General features: G+C 52.1%; 1 protein-coding gene across 1 annotated transcript in view; it reads right to left on the bottom strand.

Moving 5' to 3' along the window:
• PLCG2 (phospholipase C gamma 2) overlaps window positions 1–16,699 on the bottom strand; it is a 146,045-nt gene that overhangs the window by 13,324 nt on the left and 116,022 nt on the right. The window contains exons 23-30 of the mRNA XM_060131083.1: window positions 14,768–14,864; window positions 13,359–13,425; window positions 11,572–11,729; window positions 7,160–7,262; window positions 5,428–5,637; window positions 3,826–3,971; window positions 2,787–2,901; window positions 1,696–1,863 (exon numbers count right to left, since the gene is read on the bottom strand). Of these exons, the coding sequence (XP_059987066.1) occupies window positions 1,696–1,863; window positions 2,787–2,901; window positions 3,826–3,971; window positions 5,428–5,637; window positions 7,160–7,262; window positions 11,572–11,729; window positions 13,359–13,425; window positions 14,768–14,864 (1,064 nt within the window). The remainder of the gene's footprint in view (window positions 1–1,695; window positions 1,864–2,786; window positions 2,902–3,825; window positions 3,972–5,427; window positions 5,638–7,159; window positions 7,263–11,571; window positions 11,730–13,358; window positions 13,426–14,767; window positions 14,865–16,699) is intronic.

Here is a 16,699-nt window from a genome sequence, read left to right as displayed (position 1 = left end):
GAGTTTAAGGCAGCAAGCACAATAAAGGCTGCTTCCTTCTTTCCCGAGCTCCAGCTGGCTTAAAAGCTTAAGTGCGTCTCTAATGACAACGGGCAGAGTCTGTTTTCGAGTTCGAAATGCACAAAGCCTTATGCACAAAGGTATTGTTATTCGGTGTCACGCCTTCCATGAATATGGATGTACGAGGCAGTACTAGCAGCGGGACACAGAGAGAAGGTCTTACTGGGAGCATCTCACAGCTGGGGGAAGGGTCACGTTTTTTATCATCCTCGAGATGTTGTTTTTTAAATCTCTCCAAGCTAAGCCGTAGCATTTTCTAGATGATTCAGCAGGACACTGTTAGGTGGCTGGTCAAGAGGGTTCCTCGGCTGACCTCTCTCTAAGCCTTGGGAGGGGCTACGGTTCACATCCCTCCTCAGGGACCCCGTAAGGAGGGGGAAACAGCAGAGCCACTGCTCTGTGCAGGATGAGTCCAGGGGAGGTGGGTTAGGAAGGGGTGGGCACAGTTACCACAGAAAGAAATATGTCCTAAGCCTTACTTATTGGGCTAATGTAAAAGAGGCAAATTGCAGAGTAAAGTCCTGCGGCTAAGTTGCTGGGTTTAGTTTCCAGTGGGGGCAAGTTAACCAAGGGGGCTGGCAAACGTCAGGCCTCTTGGACCTTCCAACCGAGTGTTCACTGCTGTCATTAAATCAGGAAGATGGTACTTCTTCTCAAGTTCCTGTTTCATCTACTCATTCGCTTAGGACTGTGTTTCCTCGATAGGACGGGCAGCCTAGGTCTCACCCGGTTTTCTGCGAGTGCCCTCTGAGGAGCTGGCCACACATGAAGATTCCTGGGCCCACCCAGCCTGGCTGAACGGGAACACCCTGGGATGGGCCTGCATTTTCTAACTGGAGCACCCCACACACAGGTCTAGTTGTAGAAATGATTAGGTGTGTATGATATAAATGTAGGGACTATCTGGTATGTTCCAAGTTTAGAAAAAATTAAAAAAAAAATAGGAAACAGGACCCAAGGTTTCCAAACAACATCAAGAGAAAAGACTATCTTTGTATACAGATCACTGAAATGACAGTGATCTCTGGCTCTCGAAAAATGACCCTTGGAAAATAGGGGAACAGTGAGTGACCTCATGAGGAATTTAGAAGGATCTATGACTGGGGTCTCTCAGAAATACAGGGCCCTTCTCAAAGCATGAAGGGGTTTCGTGTGGGAAAGGAATCACAAGAAGAAGAAGTGAGTCAACCATCCCAACCTCACAGAAGAGGAAGGTGGTGCTCCGACAGCCCAGGTGACTTGCCCAGGGTGACGTAGGGAAAAGCAGGCCTAAGACTGTAGTTCCGGGTCTCTTCCTTCCCCGGGAGCAGCTTACCAGCCCCTGAACCTGCCTGAGGAGAGGCCAACAGCTTCTAACCTTCCAAAATGAAACCAAACTACAGTGCCAGGTGGACCGTCAACTAATAATCCAGTTTTGGATGCAGAAGCCCCACTGTGACCAGCCCAGCATCTCATCCTGCCACTTGCCGCGGTCCCTGTCCCAGCTCACGGGAACTCCCACGAGATCAGCTGTCCAACCTACCCATGATTTAATAGAAGCCAGGAAAAAGGCTTTTTCATTCTTTTCAAAGCCAGCAGCCCAGACCCAAAAGGATGCCAATCCAAGCCAAACATTATCATTAAAACGGGTCTCACCTGATTTGATTCCTTTAATGGGGAAAGTGGCATGTGCGAGAAAGTTGGGGTCGCTGAACATATCTTCCTCGTAAACCACAAAGCGTAGAAACGCGAGGTTTGGGTCATAAATTTCAAACGTCACCTTCTCCTGTGTTGGAGCCCAAACAGGGCTTAGGCCGTTGTCATCTGGAAGGAAATCCAAGCTCACTTAGAGGCCCCATTCGTCCTGCCCCCTCTTGGTTACACCATCTCTACATCCATTGGCTTTGAATCTCCGTAGCAACGGTGTAAATACACATCTAGGCCAGGAGCTAAGAAATAATTTTTTTCCATTGCCATCACAGGCCTGGCCCTCAGTAAGCAGGGGGGAGGCGACCACCGCCCCTTATAGATCTCCCACCTCAACCCCCTGGGATTGGGGGGTGGACAACAGTGCAGGAACAGGTAGGTTTGGACAAGAGAAAAGGAGACATGGGAGCCACATCCCTCGTCTGATGGGGGAGGCGGGTTAGGTGCTCTGAAGAGATAGTGGGATTTGGAGTTGCCAGGGGAGAACCAGCCTCAGGGAGTAAGGTAAATAGTTAACTTTCACCCTCCACAAAGGCCAGTTTCATTGGTCAGCACGTGAGCTGTTCATCGGGCTACCTTCTACCAGGGGCAGTGGTCCCAAGCCTTAAAAGGCCCACAGTTCAGGTTTTTCCAGGCCTCAGATGGCAGAACAAGCATTCTCTGGGCTTCCCTGGCCTCTGCGGGTTAAGATCACCCAGGTTGGGCTGCAGCCTTTTGGGTCCGGTCAGCCACATCCTCTCTTAGCCCTGGACTCAGTAGGCAAGCAGGTGAGGGCTGATGCACAGGTGAGAGGGAGCTGGAGCCCTGCCGGGGCCTCCCAACGTGAGTTACAGGCTGAGAAACACAGCTGTGGGTCCATGTCCAACTCTTTCATCACGTGCCCTTTGTTCCCCCCGCCCCCCGAGCTCCCCATAGCAGGCAAGGGGGATGAAGGGAAAGACCTGGACACCAGTGCGTTACCGCATCCCCGATGACTAGCATCCCCAACCTGTGATTCAACTTGCCTGAAGTTTAATTGAAGAAAGGACCCAGCAACTTACTCACAACTGTTGTTTTGAACTTGTTGTTGTCATATTCGGCTCCGCATATTTCCACCTCCACAAAGGGACATGCAATACTTCGTCCAGGTTTGGGAAGATGACGAGCCCCCAGCACCTAGGACACCAAACGCAAGGATTAGAACTCTCCCGGCTCCATCCTGGGCAGAGCCAACAAGTTCCACGTGGGTGGGTTCTCATTTCTTCACTGGTGAAGTACTAGACCCTCCTACAGTGGACACCCCTACTGCTTCCCTTTTGTGGATGAGGAAATAGGGGTGGAGAGTCAGGGAGGATTCCCACAGCTGTTAAGGATGAGCTGGGATGGCAGCCCCAGTGCCAAGAGACTCAACAGGTGGACCTCACCTGTGCACAGAAATGCATATGCCCAGGCCAGCACCTACAGAGATGGAGTTCAGTCACTCAATTTCTCAGCCCCTCCCAGGAAACGATGGGGGAGAATGTGGAATCCTTTTTGTTAACAGGCCTTTCTTTTTAATTTTTAAGAACTTTGGTTATTTATATATGCTTCAGTTTTTCTTCCTTAATCTTATGAGAAATGCAGTTCATTTCCCTACCTTGCATCATTTCCCAAACGGGAGAAAACAAAAACTCTAACAAAGAGACAACACCTTCTCTGAAAGTTGGACCAGTTTAGAAAAGCTTTCACCCCTCAAAGTGGCCACGATGGGGACAAGCTCTCTCCTCCACAAAGACCAGAGAGCCACTTCTCACATGTTTGATTCCCCTTTTTTTCTGACCAGATGCTGACCTCACAGGGACCCTGGTGAACCCAGCCAGAGACAGATTCATAGCTCGCCCCCGCAAACAAGGGGAGGTGACCAAGCTGGACCTGGGAAGGTGCCCTTCCCTCCCCTCTTCCCCTGCAATGACCGTGGCAGGCACTGCAATTAAGATCCTGACCCGTGTCTGGGTGTTGACGGTTTAAACCAGGTGACCGGTGTCGTTAGGCAGCGGGCTGGGCCATCCCCACGCTGCACAGCCCCGGCCCCATGCGCGCGGAAGGAGGGCTGGGCCTTACCTTGACCGTCAGAGTCATCAGGATCTTCCTCTGGGACTCGGGCGGCATGGGGTCGTACTTCTCCGCCCTCATGCTCTCGGGCTGCAGGACGTAGCCAGTCCGCCCATTGAGGGAAAACAGGGCGTGGTTCATCTGCAGGTACTTATCTGGAGAGGAAAGATAACTGCTGATGAAAGTGAGGCAAGAAAAGGGGCCCCAAGGTGCTGGGTAGGGGATGATTTATACCTTTTTCCGAAAATAATTTGAGGCAGCTGTTAAAATAGGTATCAGACTCAAATATATGGGTTTAAAAAAATCCATTAAAAACCAATGTTACGGGAAGAAAATGTGGGATTAAAAAAATCTCAGACTGGGGACACCTTTCCAAGTAAGATACAAAATCCACAATGTATTCAAAGCTAAAAATTGCCACAAAGAACAAAATTTCCATAAGAGTTGATGTGCTGTAGAAAAATCAATTTAACTCAACTGACAGGTAAATATCTATATAAATTTAACCTGTTAAGAAATCTGGTAACTGTGTGCTGTGAATACCTAAACCCCCTTAGAAAAACTGGGTAAGAAGCATGAATGAAGTCTGCGGAAAAGGAAACACAAATGCTTCTTAAGTACATGTTACTCATAAAAAGAGAAGTTACCAGTAAGGGAAGCTGTGACTACAGTGTAACATCAGTTTTCACCTATCGAAGACTGAAAAGTTTTGCTAAAACTAAGTTGGTCAGCTTTTGCCAAAAAGGGGGTAAACGTCTCGCCCGCTCGCACTCCTGCCTGCAGTCCCCACGGAGAGCAGGGTGGCTAAGTGTCTTCGCTCAGACCCTCCTGGATACAGGGGTGCAGTGGTTTTCCTCAGGGCCAAGTTGATCAAAGCTGTTTGACCCAGCCTGCACTTCTGGGAATTCTGCCCCACAGACGTGCTCCCATATCTAAAGTGATGCTCACGTAAGGTCACAGGGGGCAGTGCCATCTGTAGTAGCAAATGAAGGGAAATAACCTAAACGGGCCTCAGCCGGGGATCAGGTGAAGACCTTACGGTTCTGCTCAGTGGAATCCTACGCAGGCACAGAAATACAAAGGAGACGACTGATCAACAGGTCCTCCAAAGGGGCTTAAATACCCACCAAAGTGCAAAGCAGCGTGATTAATGCCACCCTTTGCCTAAAGAAGTTGGGCGTGTTGGCCTTTCCCAGCATATGATTATCTCCAGAAGACAGCCTGGGCAGCAAGCCCTCAGAGAAGGATGGGCCCGGAGAGGGGACCGGAAGATAGCCACTGAACACCTGAATCCATTTGCCTGAAGCTCAATTCCTAGACTTTTAAATTATGTGTGTGGATGCATTTCCTTTCTCTCTTAAACCGGACTGACTTCGCGTCTGTCACTTGCCATCACGGAGCCCGTCACACGAGCACCTGGCATGCCCGGGGGTCCCCGTCATCACTCTGTTCAAGGGGATGGGCCTCGCGCTAGCATGCTGGCTGAACTGACAATTCCTAAGACAAACTACGTGCTCTGGCCACCACATCACACCGGTGGCCCCAGCAGACGGTGCCTGGAATAATGCTCCGTTGTCTCAGATTTATTGGCCACAATCAGCCCCCTTTTACCTGGTGTCTGGAAATTGAGTGCCACCATCTGGGAGCCACACAGCCAGAGGCGGAAGGGGTCGTAGTTGGAGGAGTCCACCCGCTGTCCCTTGGGGTAAATGCGGGTCAGGCCCTTTTGATTGTATTTCAAGAGATCGTTGGGTTTCTGTCTGACGATGCTGTCAGCCTTTGTCTCCACGAAGGAGCGGATTTCTCGGAAGTCGGGGTTTTCTGCACAAAGAGAGGGAGTCGCGTTTATTCTGTGTCTCGCACATTTTCTTAACGCCTAATGTACTGGCGGGATGTGCAGGTCGTGAAATGAAACCAGGAATCTCTCCCGGATGAGACATTCAAGTGGTTATGACGATACTGCCATAATTGGTTCTGCTGTGGGCTTTCCCCTCCGGGGCCGGCGGGGGGGTGGGGGGCGCTCCCAGATATTAAGAGGGAGCCCAGTGTTCCCACAGCCTTTTAGTCTAGCATTATTGTAATTTACTTTTTGTTTAGAACTACCAGCAGCCTTGTACAAGAAACCACAAAAGCGGTACAGTTACAGAAAGGGGTGGGGGAAATGGGATCCGCAGGGAGGAGGAGATCTGAGGAGTGGAAGGTGCGGACGTTGGATCTGTTCCTCATCAAAGGTGTTGCAGGCACAAGATGAGTGAACCCAGCATCTTGGTGGAGGGAGAATCGAATGCCAGCAGGAAGGGATGTGACAGAAGAGGGGATGCCTGCGTGGGTGAGGGGACAATGAATGGGAGGAGACTTGTGGGAAAACGCGAACAATTCTTTGCTTGGATGAAGCTCTGCTGCTTCACATCCAGCTGTGGTAGGACAGCTCTTAACACGCTGAGCGTGGCCGCGTCTGGTTCAGAGCTATGACGTCTTTCCCTGCGTGTGGAGGTGCCCAGGGACCAGCCTCCCAGTGACCATTAACGCTGAGGTTTAGTACTGCTTCTCTGGTCCTCTGCCTTGGAATTACAGATTCTGGAGATCAGAGACAGGAGTTGCTCAAAAGGAGGAAGAAAATATGAACAGGACCATTATTAGATAAAAGAACTTGCTACTTTGGAGGATTTGGTAGGAGATCCATTTTTGCATCCTTCTGCAGCAGGCCAAATAATGGCCCCCAGGGATATCTAGGTCCTGGTCTCTGAAACCTGTGACTGTGTTCCTTATATAGGAAAGGGACTTTGCAGATTGATTAAATTGAAGGGCTTGAAAGGGGGAGATTATCTGGCCCTAAATGAAACCACAAAGTCCTTGTAACTGAGAGGTAGAGGGGGATTTGACTACGTAGAAGAGAAGGCAATATGACCACAAAGGTAGAGACTGGAGTGACATGGCCACAAGCCAAGGAATGCCAGCAACCATCAGAGGTACAAGAGGCAAGGAACAGATCCTCCTCTGGAGGGAGTGGGGCCCTGCTGACACCTTGATTTCAGCTCAGTGATACTGATTTTAGACCTCGGCCTCCACGACGGTGAGAGAATAAATACGTGTTGTTTCAGCCACCAAGTTCTTAGTAACTTGTTACAGCAGCAGAAAAACTAATCCACCCTTTAAGAGGGTTTGCCTTCTGAACATACCAGAAGGGCCTGTTTCACCAGCATCCTCGCCCTGAGGACAAACTCAAGGGGAGGTTCCCACTTAGCACAGTTAAGACGAGTAGGAACGCTTTTCACAACGCCAGACTCAAATGGAATCAAGAGTTTCCCCCGAGGCTGGGGGGCAGAGTGATGGGAGACGGTACCTAGGTTGTCCTTGGTCTTGCTGGTTGGTTTGCAGTAGACGACCAGGTCCGAGAGCTCGATGGCGATGGACTGGTTCTTCTCCCAGTACTTCATGTTGTTCTCCTGTGTGGAGCCAATCTCGAGTTTCAGCCCTCAAGCCGGCACCTGCGAAATCCCATCCTCCCAGCACCTGGCAGGCGTCTTCCTCCTCTGGGTCCCCTCTTCTCTTTGGCCCTCACACATGCTCACATCTTAAATGTGGTGGAAAGTTCTCCTCTCCCCTGCCCGTCCTCTTACTTTGGAAATTCTCCACCAAGCTGTCTCCACCCAGGATCGCTGTCTAGCTCAGTCTCTGACCACAACTCTCGAGAATACAGGGGAACGAGGGCTCTTCTTTGTCACCACCCCTCTCTCAACCCTCTGCTCTCGGCGCGCTGCCCTATCCCTCCTCCCGAAACCACGCTGTGACAGTTCGTCAGATTCTAGTTCTCAAGCCCAGGACCGCTCTAGGCCATGGCCTCCCTGTGCTCACTCGCTGTCCCCTGCACCCCACCTCCTGCAACGTGCACCTCTCTGTGCAGACGACTCTCCACGGCCCGGGCCACACACCAAGGACGTGCGAGCCACTCGCCCTCGGAGGACCCACGGTCAAATCCATCTCCAGGTAAGGATGGGCTCTCACTCCACTCCAAACCAGACAACCCTCTCTGGCCTCACCAACTTCTGACCCATCCCCCATTGGCCAAGCAGGGGAACCCTAGAGAGAATATCGTTCACAGATGATAACATTCACCATCCGGGAGGTTGCTTAGCTTCAGGCAGTGCACACTAAGTGCTCGATGGATACGATACCTAAGCCCACACGTCCCTGAGAGGTACAGTTTATCTCCACTCTTCCACGACATTACAGCACACACAGAGGTTGAGTAGCTTACCCCGGGCTCCACAGCAGGCCGAGACCAGATGCTTAAGCAAGCGGCCTCACCTGTGTTACCCCTCTGCTTCGCGCCCTCTCCACCCTCAGCCACCAGGTACGGGAGGAGGCCTGTCTGAAAGGCCGCCAGGTTCACATCCCAGGTCCCTCTGAAGCACAGCGACGACGTCCTGGCCCCTCATCCTGCCGCCCCCATCCTCCTCCCTCCTCTGCAGGTCCGTCGGATTCTGGACGCCACCCAGATCACTCCTTCCCCAGGACGCCTTCCTGGGTAACTCCATCCAGGCCTGGGAAAGAGATGCTGCATCCCTCAAGCCTTCCAGAATGCCCACTGCCTCACCCGGTCTTGGCCTTGCACTGTCTCTCGTCCGACTATCTATGTTGGCGCCTTTCAACACTAGTGTCCAGACCAGTGTCCACACTGAGACACGTCCCTTGGGAGCAGGACCCTGCAGGGGGTGTCTTCTGGTGACAGGTGGTGATTTGGTGACAGGAGCATCACAATGGTTACAACTGTGGGGACTGGACGCAGAGGCGGGTTTGAAAGCTGGCCCGATTTGCTGGCTCTGCCGACGGTACAAGTCACCTAGCCTCTCTGTGCCTCAGTTTCCTCACCTGTACGATGAGGCCAACTTGAATACCTAACCTCCTGGAGCTATTGAGAAAATTAAAGGAGGAGGCCTCTGCCCGTGCCCATCATGTGGCAAACAAGGGGTGCGACACGGATTGCCCCAGAAATGCCTTTCCGGGCCAAGGACAAGAGCATCCACTTTTTAAACAAGCAGGCGCGGGCACCTGATTTCGTCTGTAAGAATGCCTCCAACTCATGACTGCTGACAAAGATCCTGGGGCCCAAGTGGACCCTGGCAGTGACCAGCAAACGAGCTTTTTACATGAGCTCCGGCAGCAGACACATCACCAGGGAAGATCAGAACGTGAAATCTGCCCTAGTTCGTCGAAGCACACCCAGCTCTCACCAGCCCTTCCCACCCTCCCTGAATGTTCCTGGGCACAAAGCAAGGTAGCGGCAAGGCTCCGAGGGCTGGTGTGGGTGGGACGGGCACGGAGCAAGAGACGAAGAAGGTGTCAGCCAGATCGTCTACGGCCAGATGCCGTCAGGGAGACTGAAGCGTTGTCTAAGCTCAAACCTCAGGTGTTCTTTCCTAATCCTTGTGTCAGTTTGGCTTTGTCCTCTTAGCACACAATTTTCCCCGCAGGTTATTTGGGGAGAGGAAACCCTAGCAACAACACAGCTCACTTCTCACGACAGTACGCCCGCCTGAAGTAAGGGTGGGTTGAGCCAAGCCACAGCTGTGTCCGCGTGTGGACCTCTGGCCTCACCAAGCACAGAGCCATGAAGGGTTACGGGGCATCACTTTTTTTCTCAACCTCAGCAGAAAACAGTATCAGTTCACGATGAAATACCAGTTGCTACTGCAAAATTGTAGAACAGTTACTCTCCAGACCCACAGACTTTGCCCATAGGCCATCTCAGAGTTTGAAATCACAACACACTTCCTTGGTCAGGCTTTGGAAACTCACTAACGAGATGAATCCTCGTGACTGGTCTTCTGCCATTTGACTGAAAGAAGCCAGAGATGATGTGAAATTACAGAGCCCTGAGCAGGTTCCTAGGGCCTCGGTGAGGAGCTCCCGGCAGTGAGCTGAGAGCACACCTCGTGTTGCTTTCCCAGTGGCCGCATGGGTCCACCCTGCTTGTTCCCACACGGGCAAGCCCTACAGCTGGTTGTGTTCAGAGTGGAACCTTTGTCAATTCTGCTGACTCCTGTTCTGTTTTTTAACATTCGTATGAAATGTGATAAGACTAAGCAGATGTAAAAGCTAATTAAGAAGGAATGTAGACCAAGGCAGAGCACTGCAGCCTTCCAGAGCTAGGCTTAGCCTCAGAAACCGTCATGTGCTGGGGAATGAAGGGGACAGCCTTCAAGTGAAGTCACATCTTCCTCCATTAAGAGAAAGGGAGAGAGCCAGGAAGCACCCGGCCGAGGGTGTCGTCGCCATGCCCCTTCCCTCCGAGCCCCACACTCAGAGGGGGCGTGAGTGCCTGAGAATAAAGCGGCTAAAGGCTTCCTCCTCACTGGTGTTTCTCAGCTACACGGGCCTAGAATCTCAAGTACTAGAAGATGCTCAGGACAGTCACATGCTCGCAAACGGTGCCGTGCAGATCATGACGACAACCACTCAGCCGACCATGAAAACACACGTAGAAGAAGACAGGAGGACATTACCTCTCAGAGGAACCCCAGGACAGTGGCAGCCCCATGGGGGAAGGTGGGAACAGCCTTGTTGGCCACAAGCACGTGGTTCATCCCAAATGACTGATGTGATGATGTGACAGGTCTTGCGAAGAATAAGGACCCATATGTAGAGTAAAGAGGACTTCACTCCAGGGTGTCGAAAGGATGAGTCAGGGGGCCTCTGGTGACCACAGACTGGCCAAGTTCCAAAGTCCCCCACAGGGGGAAGAAAAAATCAAGCCAAGTACGCTGGAGGAGGGAGACTCATCAATTATAACCCGAGGTCAGAGGGATCCAGGAGGTCCTGGGAAAGCCTTAAAGTCAGTCCTAGAAGCAGCTGGGTACATGGGAAACCCTAGAACTTCTTCCCAGCTCCGTGGCCCAAGAAAGAGCAGACAGCACCTTGCTCCGTCATCCAAGACACAGCAACACTTCCCCATGTCCTCCTGGCATGAAGACAACGTGATGATTAAATCCTGTGGTGACCTGAGCCCTTGCCGTGTGTCAGGCTCTGGGCCAGCACTTTCTATGCATCATCTCCTTTCATCTTGTGAGTTAGGTATCTGGCTCCTCATTTTACTGACAAGGAAACTGAGGCCCAGAGAGATGTGGTTACCTGCTCAGGGTCCAACCCTGCCAGGATGCAAACTCCAGTTGGCTTAATTCTAAACCTGTTCTTACCTAGAACCTCGCCCTTTTCAAAAGACCTCCAGACAAACCCTAATGCTCCGTTGAGGATAAACCCTCAAAAGCTCATTCCCATCAAGACTGGAAGTTCCCCCCACAAGGATACAAACTTCTGGAAGGAAAGGTCTGTGTCTTGTCGATTACAGTATTCCCAGGGCCCTTTCCAGTACAGAGACGTGAGCTCAGTGAACGTGCGCCGGAAGGATCCAGGCTGCTTTGAACAGTATTTAGAAACAAGAAAACTTTCCAAATGAGGAAGGCAAAACTTTCTTGTTAAGACACACAGGACCCGACAGGCCCCAAACATCAAGGGACACTGCACACACCGTGAGCCTTCAGAGGTTCAAACCAGACCCAGCTCCGCAGGTGGACCTCCAGTACCCATTTCCTCTCCGCAGTGCTCCTGTCGTCTGAACACCCCCCCTCTAACCCCTGAACTCTGTGGGGCCGCTGGGCCTGCTCCTCCGGCAGCCCAGACCCACCCCACCTCAGCAGAGTACCACAAGCCTGAGAATATCAGGCCCACCTGAGCCCAGGTGAGCAAAAGGCTTACCTTGGTGTCGATCTTCCAGGTGATCTCCCGGATGCTCTGGAACCACTCAAACAGCTCCTCCACCTTGTCTGTGGCAAACTCCACTGGAGGGTCACCCTGCTTCTTGGGCTCCAAGATAAAGACGAAAGGCTTCTGGTTCTTCCCCTGTGGGGCCTTTACTTTAGGAAAGGATAACAAAAGGCCTGATCAGCCTGTTAGAAAGCCAAAGAAGACCAGATTTCCACTTCCCCAGGCCACTTCTCTTATGACCCCCAACCCAACCATCATTGTCAAAGCGCTGACCGGGACATCTACCTTGTATCAGGTAGCGGTCCACGTCTTAATGCGCAGTTCCTGTCAATGTGACCTTATTTGGAAATGGGGTCTGTGCAGATGTACGGAAGGATCTCAGGATGAGATCATCCCTGCATTTTGGGTAGACCCTAAATCTAGGAACCAGTGTCCTTCATCAGAGAAAGGAGAGGGAATTTGAGGCAGAGACCCAGGGGCATTAGTTGGCCATTGAAGATGGAGGCAGAGACTGCAGTGATCAGCTCAAGCCACGGACCGCCAGCAGCCATGAGCAGCTAGGCATGGAATAGGTTCTCTCTACAGGGGAAGTATGTTCTGGAAAGAGAAAATGAAGGCTACGAGAGGAGAAATTATCGGCCACATGATATCATCAATGAAGATCTCTGGGCTCGCACGTGCCAGGCACTGCTCTGTATCTTCTTTAAGTCTAATCACAGCTTTTTGGGGGTGCCACTCTTGTTCTGCCCATTTCACAGGAGGGGAAACAGAGACTTGTTGAGGCAGAGTAACCCACGGAAGGTCACAGAGCTGGTAGTGGCAAAGCTGGGGCTCAAGTCAGACCTGACTCCAAGCTCCCTCCTCATCAAGTTCAGCGCAGGATGATACAAAGGGTGACAGCAGGGAGGGCACGAGCCCCCAGTGCCCCAGACCCAGCTTGTCTCACAACTCGCAGTGGAAGCTCAGGCAGCTTCTGTGGTCGCTACAGGGCTTGGTTTTCTCATCTGTTAACTGGAAATGGAACCAAGAATCCTTTGTCCACCTGCCTAGGCTAGTGGACTGACGGACTACAGGGGGCACGGAGGCCGGCTATGGAAACACGGGCTGCTCAGAGAAGAAAGGCGCTCTGGCTTCTTGCCCAGAAAGTCTCTCCTCACTGCCTTCAGCTCCTTCGACTGGAAGCTGCTATATGCTCACTTCAAAGGCCCAGGAAGCACCATGCAAATTACACCCCTGCCACCGTGGTTGAGGCTGTGGGCTCCCTCCTGCACCAGACTCTGAGGGGGAGGCCAGGTTTCCTGACGCCCAGCTGAGCAGCCAGGAAGCTGCAGCTCTGAGAGGGGAAATGACAGGCCCAGGGTCTCGCGGCAACTGAGAGGCAGAGCTGGGCTAAGAACCAGACACCCCCAACTCTATGCTCCACTGCAGCCCAGCCAACGTCTCAGCTCCTCCTAGAAAAGCATGGGAGACCCAGGCAGACCCCTGCAATGAGGACGATGATGTTGGGAATAACAACAGCCACCATTAGTCCAGCACTTAATATATACACACCAGGGTATATAATAACACCAGATTATAGCGCTTTACGGATGTTAACAGCATAGCAATCAAGACGTAAGATGACAGTCATTGACTAGCTTGGCCCAATACTCAGCTTCAGCAACCAAGTCGAAGCTAGAAGGACCCAGGACAGCTGACCCCCTGTCTGGGGCAGTCCTGAGGCCAGGCTGGGGGGAGATTTGGGTGGGAATCTGGGCTGAGACCATGTGTGCACATACCAACGTTATAGGTGTTGAGATCCAGTATTCCTCTGCAAAGAGACCCTAAGGGATTGTCTTCAATAATCTGTGAAGAAACAAGACATAACTCACGCTCGTCTTAAAGGGAATAATGAAAAGATACCAGTTTCCAAAGTATACCGTTTAGCAGAGGCACTGCCTCTGGAACTGTTTAAAATGCACTTTCATCACAGGCTACGTCCACGGGGAGAGAGCTAAATAACGAAGCATGTTGCTGGTGGGGACCCAGCAGCGAGCAGGTGCTGGCAGGTTCAGCGTTTCACTTTCCAATCTGTAAAAAGGCGCCTTGTGAATTCCAGAGCAGGTTTCGAAGCATTTCCGTGGATCTGGTTTCAGAAACACCCTAGACCCTTTCTTCTGACATTATCAGGAAATGGGACTGGCCCCCTTTCCAAGCCCAGCTCAGGAACCTTCTGTGGCTCCCTGTGTCCTATGGGAGCAACACCTAAGCTCTGCAGTCTCGCCTCAAGGCTTTCCGGGCCCTGCTCAGTCTTCCAGCTCTTCCTCTCGCGAGGCACATTTGAACCATCCCAGGGGTCAGGTGAGGTGGGGAGTTTCCTGGTCTCGGGAAAGCTGGAAGAACTGTGTATCTGCCCATCACATGTACTACCCCACCCCTCCCCCAGGCTAATGCCGACTGTGCGGGTAAAGGGCAATGCGGGATGGACACAGCAGGGGAGGGGTGTGGGGGGGGGGCGTTCCCGTCTCTGCCTCAGGCCGCACGCAATGAACAAAACTGTGTTTCCACTACCACACCTTTGCTTAGGCTGTACCTCCCACCTGCAGTTCCCTTCTGCTGGTCTCTGGCTGCTGAACCCTAACTTGACTTCTAACACTCAAAGGCCTCTTCCTCCATGCAGCCTTCCTAAAGTGCCCCGAGTCCCTTAGAAGAAAGTCTAAGATTCCAGCCTTGGAGCGCTGCTGTCGCACTGAAAGTAGCTGCTCTTCGAGCCTTCTGAGCAAGAGGCAGCGGGGAACAGAAACCAGGTTTGCAATGTCACCAGGAGGGCCTCGACGCACCTTTCCCTTGGGCTGGCCTGCTTACACCAAGCACGTTCTGAATGTCAGGCTGGCCAAACGAAATGTTTCATTCGCAAGCCGCTTTAAGCAAAGGACTTGGCCATGGCCGTTTTCACTGCAGAGGGAATTCTGCATATGCAAAGCCTTCCAGCCCAGCGCAGCAGCCTGATTTAAACCTGACTGTCTTGTCACAGTGACCGTCACCCCCAACTCGGGGGACAGTCCCAATTTCCCCGTCACTCTGCTGTCCCTGTTCGGGAGCTCCTTGGGGAACACAGGACAACGCGTACAAAACGTGGAGCTGGCTCAGTGGACCCCCCAGAATAGGATCGGTGGGTCCCTCCCTGGGATGAACGATGGAGACTCACCTGCTTTTCCAGGTCCTCCCCGTCAGCTGTTGAAATGTCTTCAACGTAATTGGACGGGAAGTACTGCTGGATTCTGGTTCCGTAGTCTCCTTTCCACCTATATGGAAACACAGAGGGGATCAGAGGGCCTTGGCCGAGCGATCATCACTGCTCACTAGCTCCCAGCCGATGGGGGAGGGGGAAGGGGGCAAGTGACTGAGTGGCCGGAAGAGGGGGTCGTTATCTGTGACAGCGGAGCCTATCAAAGGGATCCTCTGCTTTTTTTTTTTTAATCAGCAGTGAGTGCTGGAGGTCACGTCCTCCCCTTACCACGATCCTAGTGTTTGGTCAAAGCCACCAAAAGTCAAAAGTTTCAGTGCTTTAAGTGGACATCAGACGCCGTACAAGACGAAAGCTCAGCTCTAGCGGAGGCCCAGCCCCCTTTCAGGGAGGGCTGTGAATTTAGAGACGGGGGTGGGATGAGGAAGGTTCTGGAGCCAGACGGCCTGGAATCAAACCCAGTTCCACCATCAGCTACGAGGTGTCTGTGCCTCAGACCCTCCATCTGTACGTGGGGATCATCCCAGTGCCTCCCTCAGAGGGTTTTATTGGGACTGTATGAGTTAACATACACTACAAGCTTTGAGTAGCACCTAGTACATATTAAGTGACCAACAGTGTTGGTTCTTGTTACTCAGCTAAAATCGTGCCCCCCACCCCTGACCTTCCCACCTCTGTAGCAACACTAATAACACGAGACAGAATCAACTTTTGTACGTGTCTTGATTCAACCAAACTGGCGGCACCTCCAAGATGTGCCCCCAGGTCCGGTGCCTGGACACGCAGGGCTCCTCCTCCAACCCCTCTTGTGGGCCACTTTCTGCAGCCAGGGGGCTCCTTCCAGAATGCACCTCTGACCCCACCATACCAACAGCTCCTGAGGCCTTCAAAATCAAGCCTAGACTGTTCAGCCTGGCGATCAGAGCCTGGAACGCTATAGCCCCAGGGGCTCCTGGACCCCGACTCCTACCTCTCTGTGACTTGAACCTGATATTCATTCCAGACCACCTGTGGCCACCTCCCCATGTGGCCCTGCCATGCTGTCTAACTTCTGTGCCTTGGTCCATGCCCTTTATAGCCAGCTTGCTCCTAACCATTTAAGACTCAGCTGGGGCCTTCCTCTTCCAAGAAGCCTTCCCTGACTGCCACCTAGGCTGAGTGCTCTTCCTCTGTGCTCCTTGGCATCTGTTCCCACAGCCGTCAAACCAGTCCGCGCCTTATATTTAACTTAACAGTTATACATCGGTCTTCCCCTCGACGTGAGACCTTTCTCGGTCTTAATCAAATCTATCCTCGGGGGCGCTTAACAAATGTTTGTTAACCTGAACAAGCAGAGAGGACTGTCCCACGACCTGGTGGAAACACAGAATTGCCAGTTGTGAGCCTCTTTCACACTCTTTTCACCTTCATTTCTCCAGACCCATCTCCAGCAAAGTCTGGCTGTATTCAGGGCGACTGTATGGACCATTTGCCCAGAACTGAATGGTTTATACCTGTGGTCCAGATGTAGTGTCAACACTGCATTCCCTCCACTCTCGAATGCATCCTGGTTTGAACCACAATTATTTGGTCCTCTAGTATGGGAGGATGCAAAAAAATGTGGACTGAGGCAGACATCCCACTAGGTGGCAATACTGTCACCAGGGAGAGAATACGAAATGAGGGGACCTCAGCTGGACATAAGGTCTACCCTCAGTCCCTCACTAAAGGCACTTACTCCAGTCTCTTAACTCATCTTGAGACAAGATCTCTGGGGATCCAGGTAAGAAGTGGGTCGGAAAGAGGGGGTTCTCCAAATAAACAAAAAAACAAACAAAAAAAGAGTCTGAACACCTCTGGGTCTAGCACATGAGTAAGTAAAAAGTGTGGCCTCTTGAGTCAGAAGGCCTGGCT

Source organism: Lagenorhynchus albirostris, chromosome 19, assembly GCF_949774975.1.
Source record: "Lagenorhynchus albirostris chromosome 19, mLagAlb1.1, whole genome shotgun sequence".
In the NCBI taxonomy this organism is placed as follows: domain Eukaryota; kingdom Metazoa; phylum Chordata; class Mammalia; order Artiodactyla; family Delphinidae; genus Lagenorhynchus; species Lagenorhynchus albirostris.
This window is presented reverse-complemented; position numbering and strand designations above follow the sequence as displayed.